The sequence below is a fragment of the Carassius auratus genome, unplaced genomic scaffold (genome assembly GCF_003368295.1).
Source record: "Carassius auratus strain Wakin unplaced genomic scaffold, ASM336829v1 scaf_tig00214025, whole genome shotgun sequence".
Lineage (NCBI taxonomy): Eukaryota > Metazoa > Chordata > Actinopteri > Cypriniformes > Cyprinidae > Carassius > Carassius auratus.
In genome coordinates, this window is record NW_020527498.1 from 94,326 (window position 1) to 116,534 (window position 22,209).

General features: G+C 40.7%; 1 protein-coding gene across 1 annotated transcript; it reads right to left on the reverse strand.

The window, feature by feature from the left end:
- Positions 1 to 1,261: 1,261 nt before the first annotated feature.
- Positions 1,262 to 21,421, reverse strand: LOC113090843 (CD9 antigen-like). The gene is made up of 7 exons (XM_026256455.1): positions 21,347 to 21,421; positions 21,140 to 21,237; positions 4,659 to 4,733; positions 4,478 to 4,579; positions 3,754 to 3,840; positions 1,613 to 1,696; positions 1,262 to 1,488 (listed from the first exon to the last, which is right to left on the reverse strand). Exons 2-7 carry the CDS (start codon positions 21,230 to 21,232, stop codon positions 1,345 to 1,347), a joined length of 585 nt encoding a protein of 194 aa, XP_026112240.1. The 5' UTR covers positions 21,233 to 21,237; positions 21,347 to 21,421; the 3' UTR covers positions 1,262 to 1,344.
- Between the last annotated feature and the right edge of the window lie 788 nt (positions 21,422 to 22,209).

A 22,209-nucleotide genomic window follows, 5' to 3' on the forward strand; every position in this document is an offset into this window, starting at 1 on the left:
CCATTTTTAATTAAATGCACACAATCAACAATCTCTGCAAGCGCTCTGAGTCTAGTCACTTAAAATGTGCATTTGAAAAAAAATTAAATGCATCAAACAAATTAAAGAGAAGCATTGTCCAACAAAAGAGAACATTAAAAGGATTTTACTTCACAACATGAGTTGTTTTAAATCATTTTGTGATCTTATGTGGCTTTTCATTATAGAATGAGGCAGAAAGAATATTCTATACTGTAATAAATGCTATGCCAATTAGCATTTGATTATAAATATACTTTATCATTGTGAAAATACCAGAGATGGCTTGAAACCAGAGATAAACCATATATTGTCACAGTCGTGTTTACTGTCCTCATGTTTGATCAGTTTCTATGTTCTTTCTTTAGTCACAGTGATTTCGGGATATCTTCACCCATGTTTTCGCCCTATAATGGATTTCCTGGAGCATCATCAGTTCTGTCACTGTGACGGGCCGTAGGCGATGACATGAAGACAGCGTGAGATCCAAGTGGAAGAAGTTTAATAGCATTCAGCAAACAAATCCAAATCACTAGACTGTACCCAACCAGGCAAACAAGGCAGAAACGGTCATCCAAATGCAGTATCAAAAGTAGCAGGCACAATGGTCATAAAAGTAGAGCAACACAATAAAAGATAAATGCTCAGTAAGGCAGTGAGAACAGGCAATATTTTGCATGGTTCAAAAAGGGTACAAAGCAGGAAGTAACCAATGAAGAAACAGACAGTATTTGGGAGAAGACTACCAGCCCCATCTGTTACAGTTATCAAAGATGTGTATATTATATCTATGTCTATATGTGTTTACTGCTCAGTAATACACACAGTCATATTTTGGGCTCAGTAAAATTCTGAGTTTGAGTATTTTTTTTGCATTAATATAGCAAAATGAACAGTTTTTATTTATTTTTAACTTTTTCCATGTTTAGTATTGTTTTAAATATAACAATGACAAGCAGGGCTTAGATGAGAAATACACTTTATTTTTTTTATTTTTTTTTGTTAACCACAGTATCAAATCTGCTTTTCATTCAGGCTTTCTGCTGTTTTTGTTTCATGCACGTATTTTATATAGCATAATTTCACAAAGCTAAAGCCAGACAATGCTGTTTTTGTTTTAAGTTGCAAAATTACACAATCTTATTTGCATCATAAATAGCTTATGCTACATGCATCATCTTTGTTTGGATAGAGATAAAAATAAATTCGTTCTATAATTATTTCATGCATTATGAGTCTTATATAGGCCCAGTTTTGGAAAAACTATGATAAACCATGAAACTACCAGTTCTTATCCATGGTAACAATGCATTATTACACACCTAATTATTTACAGAACGAAATTAAGTTATCACGCAAATTCTCAATACATTCGTTATGTAAACGTTCCAACTCGGAGTTGGTTCCAGAAGATGGAGGATTCTTTGAGATGTATCTGCTGAAGATGACACTGCACACCAGGGCCAACATCTGAGGATGCAGACAAACGCACAAAGCCAGCCGATCAGTATGTGTGCAGCACTGGACACACTTCCAGTGTGTGTGTGAGGATGTGAACTGATATAAACTCTAGTGTGTGTTCAGATGGACTCACCATGATTCCAGCAATCCCTAGAAACCCAACCAACACCAGAGGCGCTTTGGAGTTGAACATGTCCTGGATCACGTTGGGACAGTTCTAACACACACAACACACACACAAACATGAGCATCTGCTTTGCTCCTCAAACATCACACATTCAGAAATAAAAGACCCCTTCACACCATGGATGATAACTATGATGATAAAGATATACTTTTTAAAAATCTTTCTAAAATGTAAAAGAATCCAAAGCACAACTATAATGATAACTAATAATGATACAATTGGAATCATTTTCAGAATTGTTTCTTTCCATCTGATTAATGATAAAAAACACTGATTGGCAACAATGATCATGGCTTTAAATATACTGTATTGAACATACACATCTTTCATGCTCTTCACTGAGCGCTTACACACAGGAGCAATTGAAACATGGCATCTATCAGCGGATATTCAAACAGGCCAAAAATTTTGACTTAAATAACCCCGGTCCGTGACATCACTGGAATGCATGCACCTGCAAGGTTATGAATAGTTGTGAAACAGACACACCTTTGATTTTCTTTGTCTTCAGAGACTATTTTGTGTGCTGTTGTTTATAACAAAAAAAGTCTGCTAAGACATGATTGCCGCTGTGTGTATGGCTTATCTCTTTTTTTCTTATATCTTATCTTCTTCTTTTTTTTATATATTTATAAACAAGACTAAAAAAAATTATCTGTGTTATGTGTGTTTATCTTTGGTTCTTTTAATTGTGATGATTTTGGCTGACATAAGGGAAGTCGTGGCCTAGTGGTTAGAGAGTGACTCCTAACCCTAGGGTTGTGGGTTCGAATCTTGGGCCGGCAATACCACAACTTAGGTGCCCTTGAGCAATGCACTGAACCCCCAACTGCTCCTCGGGTGCTGCAGCATAAATGGCTATTCACTGCTCTGTGTGTGTGTGTGCACTCTGGATGGGTTAAATGCAGAGCACGAATTCTGAGTATGGGTCACCATACTTTGCTGAATGTCACGTCATATAAATAAAAACCCACCGATGTAATTTATTTAATATACCAGTTTCACAATTTTAAGTTGAATTACTGAAATGAACTTTTCCATGAGATTCTAATTTATTGAGCTGCACCTGTATTTATTGTTATATGTAAGGAATGGATGTGTGGCCAAATAAGGTGACACATATGTGGTATTTTGGATGCATTTCACTCATCCAAGTGCACTCACACAACATTGACTACATTTACAAGCTGTTAAAATTCGGGTTATGGACGGGTTAAGGTCACTATTCGGGTTTCTGAAACATTTGGGATAACCTGTTTACATGCATGAGCAGAGAGAGTTACTCCTATAATGTGTAATCAGTCGCTAATATCCCGATGTAAACGGCGACGAACGGTTAGCGTCTGGACGTGCGGATAACATTAAAAAGCAATATGCGTCATTTCCGACTTTCTTATGCGCCGTCTCTACTCAAAAGACCAAGATTCCTTGCGAATAGAACATGCGCAGAACACACATTTTGATGGGGATATGCCGAAATGCGTTTACAAGACCAAATATTCGTGTTAGAAAAGGGATACCCCAGGTATAATATCCCGGTTTTTAAAAACGAGCATATCCGGGTTTTTGCCTGTGTTTACATGGCCGTGCACGACCGGGTTATTGCTAATATTCCGGTTTTGAACGGGTTCTTGGCTGCATGTAAACCTAGTCAGTGAGTAGTGAATAAACACACCGTGAACATAACCCAGAGCAGTGGACAGCCATTTTTGCTGCGTCACAGTGGGGGTTTCAGTGCCTTGCTCAAGGGTCTCACCTGAGTCATGGTACTGAAGGTGGAAGAAAGCATGGGTCATTCACTCCCACCACCAGCAATTCCTGCTGGACTTTTTTGGTTACAAGTTCAACTCGCTAACCATTAGGGTACTGCCCCAATAGATAGCTACTGTGAACACTAATATAGTTATCTTCATAGTTATTGTCCACTAGTGTGAACACTAATATAGTTATCGTCAGCTGGTGTATATGATAATATAATCATCATAGTTATTGTCCCCTGGTGTGAATGCTACAATAGTTATAGTTATATACTTATGGTTATTGTTTGTGATGTGAACAGGCTTTAAGACAAACAGGAATTGACTCACAGGAAATTTGCCATCCTTCTGGGAGATACCTTCTGGACAGGTGTCTTCAGACTTGCCAGTCGATCCATCAATGCCACAGCAGTCAAACTGGCACACAGATAAACACAGCTGTTAAATTATGTTTCCACTGGTTTACCTCCATCATCAGCAATAACTCGATGTCCTTATAATGTGGTGTGTATTCAGGGTCCAAGCCACGTCCCTAATACACAGATGTCCTCATAATTCAAATCATTAAATATTTATTTATTTATGTTCTCCTTTACGAGTATGATTATGGTTAGAGTTTACAGAAATATTGAATCAGAATAAAACCATTATGTGTATGGGATGTCATCATGATAAAAGAAGTATCAACGTTAGGGTGAACATACTTCCATTTTTTCCCAGACATGTCCTGGCCATGACTTATAAATTGCCTAAAATGTCTGTATTTCGGCTTTGTTTTTTTTATTAAGGTCAGATGTGTTTGAATTGAAGCAGTGCTGTCTCCCTCCACCCATCCTCACCACTTTCTACAGAGGAACCATTGAGAGCGTGTTGACCAGCTGCATCACTGTCTGGTATGGGACTGTAGTTAAGTTAGGTTAAACCTCTTTTTCCAGTCATTACCTTCAGCAGCTATGAAAACAATACCATAAGAAAGATGAAATCCAGCCATTTAGAAGTATGGTCACCCTAATCAACATGTGTTTGTTTGTGTGTGTGAGAGAGAGAGACTTACAGTTTTATGCAATACTTTGAGGATCATGGTTTCGCTTTTACTCCTGTCATCCGGACTCTTAGTGTAGAGCTTGCGGTGGAACTCTAACAACTCGTCTGACATCTACAACAAAACAAACTCTCAAATGCTTTCAAATCTGCACTATTATACAGATATGTTCACATAATCTCTGTTTACTTACTTGTCCACTCCTTACGAAGGCTGCCACACCTACTGCAATGTTTATGATGATCAAAAGGCAAAGCAGGCCAGAATACTGAACATCAGAAAAACAGAAATGTTTGTTCAGTACATAAATATATTTAATCTAATACAGCTCAGACAATTTTGTCAAAGTTAACCCTTAAAAGCTATCCATTTGAGATGTACATTCGGCTTTTAGTGTCTCCAGAGACCCCAGACCTTAAATGTGAATTCACAAGCTAGGACCACACCACAAACAAACTAAGAAACTGGGGAAGAGTAGAAAGAGGATGAAGGGGTCGAGGGAATGGGATGATGGTCAGGTTGATCAGGGCATCTTAAATTGAGGGCTCAGAGAGACTCAGGGTGGGGGTACAGTCTCTAGCATATATTTAGGCCAGACAATGTTGGGAAGAGCTGAGTCAAGTGTGAGCTTGGAATGCCCAATCATACAGAGAGGATGCAGAGGTTTAACGCCTGATTAGTTCAGGCGTTAAATGGTTAATGCAGGTTCTTGTTTTCGTAAGCCTTTAGAAGTATGTGTGAGAATGAGAGAAGCTGGGCAATCGCAGCCAGTGGTTATTCAAAGGAATAGATGATCCCTCAAGTAGGTTTAAATGCACATGGGGATCTGAAGAAGGAATGACTGTAAGATGTTAAGTTGTAGATGGACGGTGGGTCGGTTGATGGGAACGGAAGCTTTGAGACAGTTCAGGCAGAGTGGTATACTGGAGATCATGCTTGGAGCAAGGCAATTAAGAATGGCTTCTTGGAAAGCCTATTTGGTGTTTGGTCTGTGGTATGACCGGCAAGAGACGCATTTATTCCAGAGCCAAGTCTAATTTCTGAAACGGGAAACGAGACGAAGAGCCGGTTTACGAGATTAAGGAGTCATGGTATAAGAGTTGTTTGGAGGAGGAATTGTTGTTGAGTAGATTAAGTGCCATATTACACCATATTAACTGCCGAAGTCTATTTAGGGTGTTGGATCCATATACAGTTAGATGCAGACAGATGAGAGATTTAGATTAGTTTGGATATCCTCATTATGGAGGTGCAGATGAAGGTGCGACTATCTAAAGTCTTCAGAGGAGGTGAAGAAAGTAAGGAGACTGTGGTTGTTAGTAAGAATCCTTTGTAGCTTCGGGAGAGAGACCAACATCCTAGGCTGCTTCTGCAATGAATGAGGCTCACTATGAATTAATGGCACCATCCCAGAAGCCTCACCGGATTCATGATGAATAAGCAAGACTTGGCATTTAGTGGTATCAGCTTTGGTCGGCCAGCTCCGTGACTTGCTAAGTCAGTGTTCCTCAAATCTGGCTCGCGAGATCCACTTTCCTGCGAAGTTTAGCTCTAACCCTAATCAGACACGCATGAGTTTGCTAATCAGTGTCTTCAAGATCATTAGAAAATCACAGGCAGGTGTGTTTAATTGGAGTCGGAGCTAAACTCTGCAGGAAACTGGATCTCGCGAGCCAGATTTGCGGATCACTGTGCTAAGTGAATGAGTATTCTGTGGTTGTAGTATGGTTAATGGTTGGAATGAGAGTGTCATGGAGAGAAGATTGAGAAGTTGATTTAATTCAGTCTCTTCTGCTAGTGATCTGTCGACCATGTCAGGTTCTTGATAGGACTGCGGAGGTGCTTTGCAAGTCAGTCTGCTGGTGTTAGGGTTATGAGAGCAGGAGTTTCTCACGTGGCTCCGTTACGGAATGCCCAGGTGTGACGGCGCCTGTAGACGAGAGGCAGCCTTGACAGTGGCTGAAGGAAGGGTGGAAGAAAGGATGATGGGATGAAAGGATGTCTTTGAGTGGGGGGGGGGGGTTGAGGATGAGAGGATATAGGAGGGGGGAGGAGGTAGGGGAAAGTAGGGAGAGAGGAAGGGTGAAAGAAGGGATGTTGGGATGAGAGGATATAGAAGGGGGAGGAGGTAGGGGAAGATAGGGAGAGAGGAATGGTGGAAGAAGGGATGTTGGGATGAAATGATGTTTGGGAGTGGGGTGTGTTGCAAGATAAAGGGAGAGAACGGAAAGAGGTTTGTAAATAGAATTGGAGGTTGAAGGAGACCGGCTGGTCTGTGTGAGCAAACACTATAGAACATGCAATGCTCAATAGGTTGCTTAATCGCAGGATGCCCCACTTTCTGAATGAAAGAGCCGAACAGTAAGTCAGCGGGTCATTGCAGCTGCTGTAAGAAGCTTCCCGGTTGTTATTGGAACAGTCAGTAGTCTTAGACATGCACATAAGACTGCGCGTTCACACTGACTGATCTAGCCTGAATAAGATAACAGTGCTGTTGTTGACTGCAGGCTCGCCTACTTGAGGTGCTGCTGTGGTGGTGCTGTTGTTAGCTGCGGGATGTCCACCTGAGGCACCACTGTGGTGGTGTGGTTGGCTGCGGGCTCTTCCGCTGAGGCGTTGCCTTGGTGGTGGGTTGTTAACTGTATGACCGTTCGCTTTAGGCTCTGCTGTGGCGGTGCTGCTGTAGCTGAATGATCGTTTCACCTGAGGTGCTGCTGGTGGTGCTGTTGTAGCTGAATGATCGTTTCCCCTGAGGCGCTGGTGGCGGGGCTGTTGTAGATGTATGATTGTTTCGCCTGAAGCGCTGGTGGCGGTGATGTTGTAGTTGAATGATTGTTTCGCCTGAGGCACTTGTGGTGGTGCTGTTGTAGCTGTATGATCATTCCGCCTGAGGCGCTGATGGCGGTGATGTTGTAGCTGAATGATTGTTTCGCCTGAGGCACTTGTGGTGGTGCTGTTGTAGCTGTATGATCGTTTCACCTGAGGCACTGGTGGCGGTGATGTTGTAGCTGTATGATCGTTTCACCTGAGGCACTGGTGGCGGTGATGTTGTAGCTGTATGATCGTTTCACCTGAGGCGCTAGTGGCAGTGATGTTGTAGCTGTAAGATAGTTTCACCTGAGGCGCTGCCGGCGGTGCTGTTGTACCGGTATGATCGTTTCACCTGAGGCGCTGCTGGTGGTGTTGTTGTAGCTGTATGATCATTTCACCGGAGGTGCTGTTGTAGATGAATTATCATTTCACCTGAGGCGCTGCTGGTGTTGCTGGTGTTAGCTGCGGGTTCTTCCGCTGAGTTGAGTGGTGTGGTTGTTAACTGTATGATCTTGTGCCTGAGGCGCTGCTGGTGGTGCTGTTGTAGCTGTGTGATCATTTCACCTGAGGCGCTGGTGGCGGTGCTGTTGTAGCTGAATGATCATTTCACCTGAGGCGCTGATGGCGGTGTTGTTGTTAACTGCAAGCTCGATCGCCTGGCCACTGTAGTGGTGGTGCTGTTGTTAGTGTGTTAGTTGTTTGTGAGTGGGGTGTGTTGCAAGATGCAGTGAGAGAGGGAGGTTGGGAGGTAGAGAATGAAAAGAAGATTTAAATAGAATTGGAGATTGAAGGGAGACCGGCTGGTCTGCATGAGCGAAGACTAAAGAATACACAAGACGTGTCAGTCCTTTAGTTTTTGGGTGGCGTGAGGGACGGTGAATGGGCATCTGGAATTTAGAAGTAGCTGTAGAGAATTATTAGAAAACATGGAGCCGTATTGCTGATTGTTGTCTATTTACTTATTAAGCCATACCAGCAATATGAGGCTAAAGTCATGGCAAAAATCAGTTAATACATAAAATCAGTCCATGCACAAGTCTTTAATACATACGAGTCAAGGGGGGAACAATTTAGACTGTTCAATTTGACGTGCCTGCGTGTCTTTGGGCTGAGCCGTATTGCTGTAATCATGAAATAAAGGTCATAGGAGTGGATGTTGGAATGCAAGGATGTTTGTGAGTGGAGTTTTATGAACGATATGTGAGCATAGAGAAGAGAGATCAGGTTGAATTAGTTCAGGTGGAATTACATCTTGCCTGCTGCTAGGGGGCACTGCGGATTGATGCTGTGGAGGAGAATTCCCGTGACGTCACGTGTGACGGAGAGTGGAGTTTCCGGAAGTGCTGAGGGCTCAAAGTTTGTCAGGACAGAAGTTTTATTGAAACTACATATAGTTGAAATAACGGTTTGTTGAATGATTGATGAATTGGATACCTTGGATATAAGAGCGTGTTGAAGGCGATCCGTGGCTCAGTTGTCCTCGGCTCTGGATTCTAGAAGACGTGCAATGAGAGCGCTGAGGAAGCGTGAGAGAGCGGCTGCGACGGGATCGGGAATTCAGTTTCTGGGTTCACCACGCAAATGATGATGGCGAACTCGGCCCGCGGATCTCACTGACGGAGAGCAAGGAGGCCGGGAACGGCTCGGAATCCACCTGAGATGAGCCTGTGAGTGGGCACTCATGGCCCAGAATGTGCACGATCGAACGCGACCGCTCTGAAAGAGACTGTGATGAGAGGAGATTGTCGAGTGTCGTCAGTGACATTGAATCAAACAGCACGCCGTTCAGACCAGGCAAGTACACCTGTCCTTCGAGAGAACAAGACTAGCAGTGCGGTGGGACGTAGCCCCGTATATATGGAGGTTCTTAGAAGTCAGTTGATTGTTTGGACGTGCCCCTGCCCCAAACTTTAGTTAATACCAATTAACTCCATGTTGTAACACAATAATGTAATATAATTTTTTTATTATATCACTCAAACTTTACTTAACATTACTTTACATTTATGTAGTGTTTGTGGGATTTAACCCCTTTGCAGTCAAAGATCGGCGATGGCCCCAGTTTATTATTGTTTCACTATCACAGCACATTAAACATCACTCTCTTACTTGATTTGGACAAACTGTGCATCAACTGAAAGATTAAAGACTCTAGCTTCGATATTTTATTTGCTGCAGTAACCTTAATTTAGTAATTTATGTCAGGAGTGCAAAATAATAAATCCATATTGTGTCAAATTTAGAATAGAAATTCACGGCACATTCATATTCAGTCACGTCAGCAGCGGTGTATTTGTTTTTACATCCTTGTACATATCTGACCATAACAAAACTCAGATAAACACTTTTACACACTGTGGCGAGTGGGGCGGGGCCGAGAGGTGTGGGAACGAGGAGTGAGGCCAGGTGTAGTGATTGGAGATGAGCTGCACCTGTGCTCCACCGCCAGTATCGAGTCCCACGTAGGAGATGGAAGGATATAAAACTGGAGCGACGACCGTGAAGGATGAGAGAGGACCAGGCCTGGGACATAATTTTATGTTTTGGCTTTTATTTGTGCGCGTCAGTCGCCGTGAGGGGCTGACGCGCTGTTTTGTTTATTTTTGAATATTAAAGTGTCTTTTGATTGTGCGCCGGTTCCCGCCTCCTTCTTCCCAATGAGTATGGAGTTTATATCGTTACAGTGGTGCCGAAGCCCGGGAGAAGGAGGGACGCGCTGCTGAAGATCCCTCGCTGCTGTGGTGAATCCGCGGTGCCCTCGAGCAGGCGAGGTATGTGCCGCCATGGACGCTCGAGGTGGTGGGCTGGAGCGAGTTGCCGGGGACGGGCGAGCTCGCTGCCGGCTGCCCACGATATGGAGGGGCGGCTGCCGTCCGTGAGGGAGCGGAGGAGTCGGCGCCGTTCGCCAGGGGGCCGGAGCCTGCTGCCTCCGCGAGGGAATCCGGAGGGGCAGGGAACGGGGGACTCCTGCCACTGCCCAAAACCGGAGGAGCCGTCGCCGTCCACCGGGCGGCGGAGGAGTGTCGTGACGTCCGCCGAGGGCTGTCCAGTGCCACCGCCGGGCACCGCGGAGGAGATCACCCAGCTGGTGGAGGGCCGAGCAGCAGTGTGTCTGGGAAGTGGGCGAGTGGGGCGGGGCCGAGAGGCGTGGGAACGAGGAGTGAGGCCAGGTGTAGTGATTGGAGATGAGCTACACCTGCGCCCCACCGCTAGTATCGAGTCCCACGTAGGAGATGGAAGGATATAAAACTGGAGCGACGAATGTGAAGGACGAGAGAGGACCAAGCCTGGGACATTATTTTATGTTTTGGCTTTTATTTGTGCACGTCAGTCGCCGTGAGGGGCTGACGCGCTGTTTTGTTTATTTTTGAATATTAAAGTGTCTTTTGATTGTGCGCCGGTTCCCGCCTCCTTCTTCCCGATGAGTATGGAGTTTATATCGTTACACACACAAAGATCAAAGATAATAAACGCAATTACAATAGGATATGGTTTGTATGTGATTTTCTAAAGATTTTAGGTATTTTGATAACTGTAAAGAATACGCACATCTGAAATGCTAATTTGTGCAGCAATATAAAAGACTTTTAATAGCATATTATAAAAACAGTAAAGGTTCAAATTCCACATGTAATCGCAAAACTCGTTTTTTTGGTTATAAATAAACATTTACTTATAATCACGTAAATAATCTAATGTAGCTTGATGCTAATGTTAGCTCAAATGCTGCTGCTTTTGAGCTAACATTAGCATCAAGCTACATTAGATTCAGTTCTTCTTCATGATGCATTTTGTCATAATAATTAATGTAATTATTATTAATTGGCAACTAAGTCATAAGAAAATGATTTGTTGTATTTTTATAGAAATGCTTTTGATAATAGTTGGGTAAATGTATATTGGGATCGAAGCAATGTGGCTTGGTAAACATTGTAATTCCAGAATAAAGGCTAATAATGGCAGAATGAAAACAAAAGAATAATGATAAAAGAATGTAAAAAAAACCTGAAATAAATGTTATTTTATTTTATTATTGTAAATATTATTTTCTGTTTTAATAAAGAAGACGGACTGCTTTATTATTATTAATTTCAATGTTAATTTACAAGCTGCATGCATACTTAAAGGGTTAGTTCACCCAAAAATTAAAATTATGTCATTAATGACTCACCCTCATGTCGTTCCAAACCAGTAAGACCTCCATTTATCTTCGGAGCACAGTTTAAGATATTTTAGATTTAGTCCGAGAGCTTAGTCCCTCCATTGAAGCTGTGTGTACGGTATACTGTCCATGTCCAGAAAGGTAAGAAAAACATCATCAAAGTAGTCCATGTGACATCAGAGGGTCAGTTAGAATATTTTGAAGCATCGAAAATACATTTTGGTCCAAAAATAGCAAAAACTATGACTTCATTCAGCATTGTCTTCTCTTCCGTGTCTGTTGTGAGAGAGAGTTCAGCACAAAGCAGTTTGTGATATCTTTTTGAACCAGTTCACCAAATCAAACTGAATCATTTTAAACGGTTCATGTCTCCAATACGCATTAATCCACAAATGACTTAAGCTGTTAACTTTTTTTATGAGGCTGACACTCCCTCTGAGTTCAAACAAATCAATATCCCGGAGTAATTCAATTACTCAAACAGTACACTGACTGAACTGCTGTGAAGAGAGAACTGAAGATGAACACCGAGCCGAGCCAGATAACGAACAACAGACTGACTCGTTCTCGAGTCAAGAACAGTTGCTGTCAGACATGTCCGATTTGAGAACTGATGAGCTAATGATACTGCGCAAATATGATTTAGTGTGAAGCAGACTTACACACAGAGCGTCTGAACTGAACTGATTCTTTTGGTGATTGATTATGAACTGATTCTGTGCTAGTGTTATGAGCGCAGGTAACCGAAGGCTTGAATCAAGGGCAATCATCGCAAATAATTTATTACGTTGAGCGCAAAAGAACCGGTGAACTATTTTCTTCAACCAGTTTATTGAATCAAACTGTCCAAAAGAACTACTGGTGATCCGAAAACCAATGCAACCGGTTCTTTGACTCGAGAACGAGTCATTATCTGGCTCGGCTCGGTGTTCATCTTCAGTTCTCTCTTCACATCAGTTCAGTCAGTGTACTGTTTGAGTAAATGAATTACTCCGGGATATTGGTTTGTTTGAACTTAGAGGGAGTGTTAGCCACATTAAAAAAGTTAACAGTTTAACCCTCTGGAGTCTAAGGCTATTTTTGGGGCCTGGAGAAGATTTGTCATGCCCTGACATTTGTGCTTTTTTCAGTTTCTTATACACATCTAAATGGGTAAAGTCTAATATCACTGTAATCAGCACAAACTGGGCTATAATAATATGTGAGCAGCATGTATGTACATGATTGTGTTTTTGAGAAAAAAATGTTATGCGTGGTTAGTGAAAAACTAAAAATGTTAAATCACTTGAATAAGGCAATAAAACACATACACTGGAGCTTGTAGCCTAGAATTTTTCTTTCTAAATTATGTAAAAATCATCTTGTTTACTCACTTACAGAAAACAAAATATATTGATTTAAATTTTCTAAGACACTTTTTGTTGGTAAAATTCATATGCGAGTAGGCGTCAACTATCATGAATATCATTGTGATTTACACCTGAGAAAACAAAGGCCTGCATTATGAGCCATTCAGTCAGCTGTGTGTCACTGAGAGTGAAGACTTACAAGAAAGAACGTGAGGACAAAATAAATGTATATAATTTTATGTTTGTAGTTTATTTAGAATATATTTAATTATCCCACAACATAATTTAATATCCACTTGGGGGAGCAGTTAAACAGTTTATTAGGAACAATCAAAGCTGACTTTCAAACTAATTTTTTTGCATCATTACTCCAGTCACACAATCCTTCAGAAGTCCTTTTAACAATCTTATTTTCTACAAAAAAAAACATTTATTGTAATTATTTTTATCATTATTATTATTATTATTATTAATGTTGAAAAGAGCTGAGAATATTTTCATTTTTTTAGGGGAAATAAATTGAAAGAAAACACTATTTTTACATTTGTTACAGTTATCTTTATTTGTTACATTTATATTATTTACATCAAGCTTTTGAATGGTATAGTATTGTATATTGTTATTGAAACTTCATAATGTTTCACTTGATTATACATTTAGTCAGGAATTATAGTGTGAAAAATGTCTTTGGAAAAAGTCTAACTAGTAAAATGTTTACAGGTTATGTGAAAACTAGTACAAGTATATATATAAATAAAAAGAGACTTACTCATGTTTATGATCTCTGCTGAATAAAGTGCTTCATTCTTTTTTTCTGAGGAAATCCATTTCTCAAATCCCCTCCACTTCAGTGAAACATTATAATCTGAATAGCGCGTTCAGCGCGGGGCATGGTCACATTAGATATAATGAAGGGAGACATGAAAAACGGACATCGCGTTGTTTTCATATGGATTACTTTATCACAGAATATTTGTTCTAGGCAGCACTTGTTTAGTTTAAAAGTAGATATGTCAGGCTTTCTATAGATATATCTCTCATGTCTCTTCGTTGAGTATTCACGGAGTTAAAAATCCATTTTAATGACGTGTTTGTAAATGAAGATCAGCGCACACAAAGGCTGCAGACAGCATACCTTGTTTGTTATCTTTATTTTATAAGTGCAAAAAAGTTCTGTTGTTATTATGTCTGTATCCAAAAAAAGTAGACCCTTTACAGATTCGATTGATGTATTGCTCTTATCTGTACGATCAAAACTGAAAGTGTAATTTAAGTTCTTTTCGGGGTTATCAGGAGAAAATGACTCATAATGCGTGTACGCGTTAATCGACTCTGTAGGACCTCGGTGAACAGCCACGCCAATAACTGCAGAATCGGCTACTGCCAAAGGAATTATAAAAGCCTACTTCCTCCCATCTGCAAGCTGAACAAAGTTAATGATTAGCTGAGGAAAAACAATTTTTCCTGTCAAGGAAAGAAATTGCTAATTTCTTTTCAACATTAAGTGAAGTGATAATGTGTTCATACAACAGAGAAAAGGTCTGTTGCGATATGCCCCCACTCATGAGGAAACTAATTGGACATGGACATCCTGAGTCACTAAAAAGGAGCTGATTTAATTAACTCTTTTTACAAGATACAGGGACCCTGTGTATCACAGCATCACATGATCCCAACGTATGGAAACGCCACAGGAATCGTTAATAATTAGTGGACCTCAACACAAAGAACCCATACAGGATCATCCCATGACTCTGCTTCCTGCTTGCTTGAAAATCTTTCTACGAACTGAACTTTTCAACAAACTATGTCAAAGGGACAACCATTAAGAAATCTGAAGGTTTAACTATATTCACAAATAATGTTTTATGTCTTTATATATGTTTGATGTGCTCAAGGTAATCGGTGCAACTTTAACCAATGTTTTATGTATGGTTTTTATAACTTTAACAGATAGTGCTATTAAATGGGTGTAAGATATGGGAAGTTTAGTATTGAACAAATGGCAGAGATATTTGCAAGAATATGAACTGAATCAAAAGATGGTATTTTGAATGATGTGTGTTGCACGACACGTTAGAGAAGTTATTAAACAAATCTACAAAGTTATGTCCACATGTATTAAAGTGAAGCGTCAAGTTAAGGTATGCACGCTCCGCCTTGCATCTAGTCGATTGGAGGATCACATCGTGGGATGGACCAAATCTGCTTCGATAAAACCCCAATGCTTGAACTAGTGTCTAGTCTAGTCTCTAGTCTAGTCTCCAAGCACATCTTCTCTTGTCGAGGGTGTGTCGTGTGTCGTCTATCGTGTCGCTTAAATGCGGTGCGCTGACGAAAGGAGACTAAACGACAACGCGGCCAGCAGCACAACCACAAGTAAAGGCAAACAAACCTCTATCTATTGATGAAATGGTGCAAGGTAGTTATTAAGTTGTAAAGATAAACTAGAGCTCTGCTTTTATTGATTCTTGATACGCCTATGAATTTGGCAGAGATTTTCTCATTAACTCACCTCATAAATCCGTTGCAACTGTGTGTGTATGTGTACGTATGTTTGTGTGTTCATTAGTTTTAGATCCATATAATCTATAGAATAGCTCAATAAATTCTTGTTTCATTTATAAAGAAGTATTGTCTTGTGTGGTTTATTTAAAGATTAAACTTTGCCCAGATCCTGTGCTAAGGATATACTGAATTTTAAGTTCGGTGGACGAACCGTTGATGAAGTGTCACTGGGTGACTAATCCGGGCGGAACTGTAGTGTGGGAAACATTTCCGCCCGGACTAATTTCAGTGAAACATAAGTTCTGTTCCGGTTGGCCCAAGGCGGGGAAATTATCCAAAATACATGTCAGGTGTGGGAAGAGGACGTGTTGGATACCGATTGGAGGATCGGGAAGGATGCAGTGATATAAAAGGGGCTGGTTTATGAACAGGAGTAGTTCTTTTTGTTCTGCTGTTGTTCCACGTGATACGGAAGTGGCTGGTGTGGCGTGGATGTTGCGATTTACGGGCTGCAACGGAGAATCCAAGGAAAATGGATATTGGAAGTGCGGAGGAAGTTAAGTGATCGACCTTTTGTATGTTGTGTTTACCTCTTATTGTGGATTGAGTTGAAGGAGTGATCCTACGTTTGGAAGGCCCCTGAGTGAAGGAGATCATTGAATTCGTGTTGGGAGAGGACAACACTGTGCACTGGTGGGTGAAGACTTTACGAACATTTCTTGTATATTGTGGAGAGTGAATGACGGATGGGGAGGGAGACTAACCGCCTTTAAGAAAGGATTCCGACTGCGTATCTCTCCGTAGCAGTGGAAAATCCCCCCCCCCTCTTGTGTTGATCTGATAATCCTCAGTGCTTGTGTGTTTACTCAGTGTTGATAGTAGTGCCTTGCGTTGGAGATCGCTGGGAAAGACGGAGAGACTCCGGTGTACGATATATCTGCCTGCTGTGGTCTGCCCTCCTGCCTTTTGTCCATCTGACCCGCCCTGTCAGGACTCTGAGCCCGAAACGGGAATACACCACCGATCTTCTTTCACTGAGTGTGGTGAGTGCTGCTATATTGAAGTGTACACACGAGAAGAATTGTAGTGCGTGTGTGGTGTTTGTCCTTGGTTGTGTCCCTAGTCGTAGGAAGAGGCCTGACGGAGAGGAGTAGTGTATTGGTGGCAACCACAGTCTTTACCTTAAGTAAGCTGGAGCTCGGACGTGTTGGAGGCGCCTCTGGAGGAGGTTGGATGTCGTTGCCCACGCAGCAATCCCTGTAAGCTTTTAAATCAAAGCCTTATCCTTTTTTTTGTCCATGTGATGTTGTGTCCTTGGCCCTGTCGGCAACCACCGGCCTTGTGCGTGTCGTCTGTGCTGTTTATTTGACGAGGGAAGCGAAGGACAACAGCCGATCCTCCCCCGTGTGCCCCTTGTCAAGCTGGGCGGGAAGCCCAGTATTGTTTGCAGTTTCACCTGTAAGGCCCACCAGCCGTCAGTCATCGACTAAACCCGTATCTGCTTGGAATACAGACCTCTGAATATCTTCAGTGGTGAGTAGCGCATTAACAGCCCAGCCCCGTGAATACTCACCTGTGTATTGAACACTGTACTTACTTGAGAGCTAGAACTCCTGCACGTTAACAGCTCAGCCCTGTGAATACCCACCTGTGTATGGAACACTGTACTTACATTGAGAGCTAGAACCCCTGCACGCTAACAGCTCAGCCCTGTGAATACTTACCTGTGTATCGAACACTGTACTTACCTGAGAGCTAGAACCCCTGCACGCTAACAGCCCAGCCCTGTGAATACCCACCTGTGTATCGAACACTGTATTTACCTGAGAGCTAGAACCCCTGCACGCTAACAGCCCAGCCCTGTGAATACTTACCTGTGTATTGAACGCTGTACATACCTGAGAGCTAGAACCTCTGCACGCCAACAGCCCAGCCCTGTGAATACCCACCTGTGTATTGAACACTGTACGTACTTGAGAGCTAGAACCCCTGCACGCTAACAGCCCAGCCCTTTGAATACTTACCTGTGTATGGAACACTGTACTTACTCGAGAGCTAGAACCCCTGCACGTCAACTGCCTAGCTCTTGCTTTAAACTTACCTGGAGTGGAGTCGGCGGGAAATTAAGGGCTGAAGTGGAGTGTTGTCGAGGAAGGGCTGAAGAGGAGTGTTCTTGAGACTGGAATCCGTATTTGTGGATAAAGAATAGTTCGAGTCCTCATTAGTTTTAAAGTTCCCTTACCCCTTTCCCCAAACTTTTAAACAAATAAAATTGTTACATTTTAATCTTGGTTGTCCGTCCATTCATTGGGATGTTGTGGGACCTCCTCGAGGTGGAAGTTAGAGGGAGGAGCGAGACCCGTTGAATTGGTGGTCCGCTCCGGCCTGTGACAGAAGTATAAACTAAATCAATTTAGACCTAGTTCAATTAAAGCAATTCGAATCTTTAGATTTGATTCTTAAAATAAATGAGCTAATATTTCCTTACAACTCCAAGTCATTTGTTGATGAATGCGTATTGGAGATGCAAACCGTTTAAAACGATTCAATTCAATTTGGTGAACTGGTTCAAAAAGATCCAGTTGCATCGAATGATTCATTCGCGAACCGGATATGACAAACTGCTTTGTTTTAAACTCTCTCACAACAGACACAGAAGAGAAGACAATGCTGAATAAAGTCGTAGTTTTTGCTATTTTTGGACCAAAATGTATTTGATGCTTTAATGTTTTTCTTACCTTTCTGGACATGGACAGTAGACCGTACACACAGCTTCAATGGAGGGACAGAGAGCTCTCGGACTAAATCTAAAATATCTTAAACTGTGTTCTGTCTCACGGGTTTGGAACAACATGAGGGTAAGTTATTATGACATAATTTTCAAGTCATTATATTTCTGTGGCATTCAGGGGAGGGGATTTTGTAGGGATATTTTGGATGGAATATTGTCTGCTGATATGAAAAGTTCACTCTAGGGCTAAATCCCATACTGTCACAGCCCTACAGTAAACTTTTCATATTAGCAGAAAATATTCCAAGCAAAATATCCCTACAAAATGACAGCATCTTTTTGGTGGAGTAAGCAATTTATTCTAAATAAATATTTTTCATCATTGTTCTTTCAGTGTATGTATGCACTATCTTTTGAGTCAAATTCTTACATTTAAGTACAGAATTTTTAAGTACAAAATTAATCTTTGCAATAGAGACATCTTAAGCACTATTTGGACGGGACTAGTTTTCTAAACTACGTTTGAGGTTCGATTCTTACCACCTGACGTCTGTGATTTTCATGTACCAATTCGGACGGGACTAACATCTCTGTGTTTATTACAGAGGTGGGAGGGTCTGTTTAGTGCATCTGGGCGTCACAGAGATCACGCGCTCTGTATGCGTGCATTGCATTCATTCAGAATTATTGCCATTAGTATTATTAAACAACAAATACTAAATGGCTAGTATAACAAAACCATGTTAATGTGTGGTTCCTTTAGATTAACTTGTTTTCTTTTTTATTTATTAAATGTAATTAAAACATTATGTAACTGGGTACATAAATGAGCGTGAGTAATCTTACCTGATGCTGATATTACAGTAGCCGGTATTAACAGTTTACTTGATCTTGCTCTTGATTTATTATTTGTATTATTTTTTTTTTATTATTTATTTAAGCAAATATATCAAACATCCACGCGGTAAGAGCATCTACGGTAATTCACGATGGCCAAAACACACAAGGAAACGCGTTGTGAAATAAAATATCACCGGCAATCACAGACATTCGCATTCGGACGGGATTAGTTTTCTCAGATCACTGAGTTTGTTGAAAAACGGTAGGTAATTTGCTCTGGAATTATCACAGAGGTTGTGTGAGAAAAACACAGACGTGGCAGATTCGGACAGGATTAAAATCACCAAGTACGTCTGTGAAACGTAAACCTGTAAAACTAGTCCCGTCCGAATAGGGCTTTAGATAACACCTGAGATGACATTTAGATATATTTACACACTCGTTTAATGCAGGTACAAATGCATAAATAATGTTTTGATATATTAAACATAAAACATTAAATACTAATATTTGAAATGATTAAAAAAATTAAAAGACAATTTAAATGTGAAATAAATCACATAAGTAAAAACGCCAGTAGCAGAAAGTCACTGTTAATAATTGAGTCATTGCAATTGAAACAAATCATTTAAACGGTTGATTCATTCAGGAACAAAACGTTATCATGTTGCTCATAGATGCAACTCTTATGGAATTATTTTTGTTGTCAAAAAACAGGCATTATGAAAGACTTTAATACAACATATAATTTATTAAACCGATTAAAAGAAAATCAATATCACATCTTTATATGGTAATTTTTGGAGAAATTGCTTAACTATATGAAGTGGTATAAATAAACACATTTTCTGCCCCCATTTCTTGAATTTGTGATCATTCTGAATGTATTTTAATAGACTGAATCATGCACAGCACACTTTAAATGTGCACGTACACTAGACTTTAAGTAATTTGTTCAACTCTGTAGGTGTTTTGAATGATTTTTAAAATAGCTCACTTGTCATGGTGGTACTTAACTATATCACGTTATGAATAAACTAAACATTTAGAATTTGTATGAAAGCTTTATCACCCAAAACTGTTCATGGCATCATCACGAAGACCCACTATATGTTTATATGTGAAATTCACCATCATCGAATCTGTCTGTGATTACATGAAGAATCAGAGGAAACGGAGAAGTAAATCCAAAAGAACAGTGGAAACGTCTTCAAGACATTTTAAGAAACCTGCCTCCAAAGCTGCAGTACTGTGAGAAGGTTTAAGCGCTTTTGTAAATAAGCTTTCAAAAATATTGTTATAAATGGATTTTAATTTCCAATTTAACTTCTGTTAACTAAATCAAATCAATATTTGGTGTGACCAACCTTTACATTTAAAACAGATTTTGTCCAGGTAAACTCGCACATTGTTTTTCAGGTAGCTTTGCAGGAAGGTTTCTTCAAGCATCTTGGAGAACCACAGTTCCTCTGAATTTAGTTTAATCTGTTTCTTCATGTAATCACAGACAGATTCGATGATGGTGAGATCCGCTCTCCATGTGGAGCACCGGCTGTTCATTAATTCATTAAGATGCACATGTTTAACTATAAAATTGGATGTTTACGAAGCGTTTGTGAATCCAGAGGAGAATTTTCAGGAAGGTCTGTTTTACATGCAAATTACTCAGAATTGACTCATATATTTAAATAAATATTTGCATGAATTGAATTGTTATGAATTTTTTTTATGTATTTTTTTAAAACCCTAACATCTTCCCAACACTGCACAAATGTAGACTAAAACATGAATAAAATGACTCACACTAGCCAGATATCCTTACAATTTGTATTATTATTATTATTATTATTTTGTAGAGCTAGCAAGTGTCAACCACCACATCAGTTTTCATGCCATTTAGTTTGTAAATGTTTTGTAGATATATTACTATATACTCTGTGGACATCCCGTTTTTTTTGATGGTGTGAAGAAGTCTATCACTATCTGCAACATTAAAATCCATCTAAAAAACAATATGGCAATTGTTTGTTTACTGTTAACATGTTTGTTTACTGTTCAAACTGATCTACTGTGCATGTGGGGAACACATCCACTGAGCAGACCACCAGCATCCGTGCTGTCTGTGTTTGCATCCAAACTGCGCACGCAGAAATTATTACACAGACTGTACAGCTTTGTTTCAATGTCAACACATGCAATTCCTTAGAGATCATCTTGTGTTATATCTGCTGTATGAATAAGTATCATGCATCTGTAATGAGTATTTTCCTCACCAAATTAAGAGCAGATATTTTGAAGCTACATGCACCAAGATTGCCCAGAACACCGACCAGTGATATCAGAGTACCGGTGATAATCAACGTCATCACACCTGACAGACAGAACACATAGAGTCAAAGATAAGCTTACATAATGAAAAAGTGAGTGTAAATATCATTTAATTCAACAGATGTAAAATGAGAAACAACAGAATGACTAACCAATACTGAAAGGTGATGTTTTTAGACTGATTTGGTAAAATCCTGTGAATGCAGCGGTGACCCCAAACCATATTCCCAGACAGACTAGTCCAAAACCCACCATCTGAAAGAAACACACATCACTGCATCACAATCATTATCATCACTAAACCAAAATTATCACTTGATCACAATCATCACAGTTATGACTGCACAATATATTATTTTAGCATCTATGTCACTATGATCCTTATACCTCACTATTATACCTGTTACTATTGTGGATGTGCTCATTGTGGTAACATTTGACATTATTGGTGGAGAAGATACAGAGTGATGTCAATCAGTAAATATGGGGTGATTAGGATGGCCATGATTGTCAGAGGCCAATGGGAAAATCTGGCCAGACACCCGATGACACACGCAATCTTTGCATAATTTGTTTGGGTGAAGAGCATGCACGCACGCACGATTTCTTTGAGGAGGCAATCTGCATGCATTGTGAGCGTTTTTTTAATGGAAAAAGCTCTGCTCTCGTTCGTCTCTCTTCTGGAAAAAAAAAAAAGGTGGATGGCAGTGATTCATGAAGGTTGTCTACAAACTGGAAGGTTGGTGGTTCAATCCCCGGCTCCACCTGACCAAGTGTTGAGGTGTCCTTGAGCAAGACACCTAACCCCAGCTGCTCCCGACGAGCTGGATGGCGCCTTGAATGGCTGACACCACACCCGACGGTGTATGAATGTGTGTGTGAATGGGTGAATATGAGGCAAATTGTAAAGCGCTCTGGATGGCCATGGGTCTGTTGAAAGCGCTATATAAATGCAGTCCATTAACCATAAAAAGGCAGCCATCTGCTTCTCGCGGTTCAGGACACAGCTCTGCAG

Excerpts from the sequence above, each read along its gene's own strand:
- LOC113090843 (XM_026256455.1), bottom strand. The coding sequence starts at position 21,232 with ATGACGTTGATTATCACCGGTACTCTGATATCACTGGTCGGTGTTCTG. Across the intron at positions 1,697-3,753 it reads AGAAGGATGGCAAATTTCCT|AACTGTCCCAACGTGATCCA; the intron begins GTGAGTCAATTC and ends TGTGTGTGTTAG. Across the intron at positions 1,489-1,612 it reads TAGGGATTGCTGGAATCATG|ATGTTGGCCCTGGTGTGCAG; the intron begins GTGAGTCCATCT and ends CTGCATCCTCAG.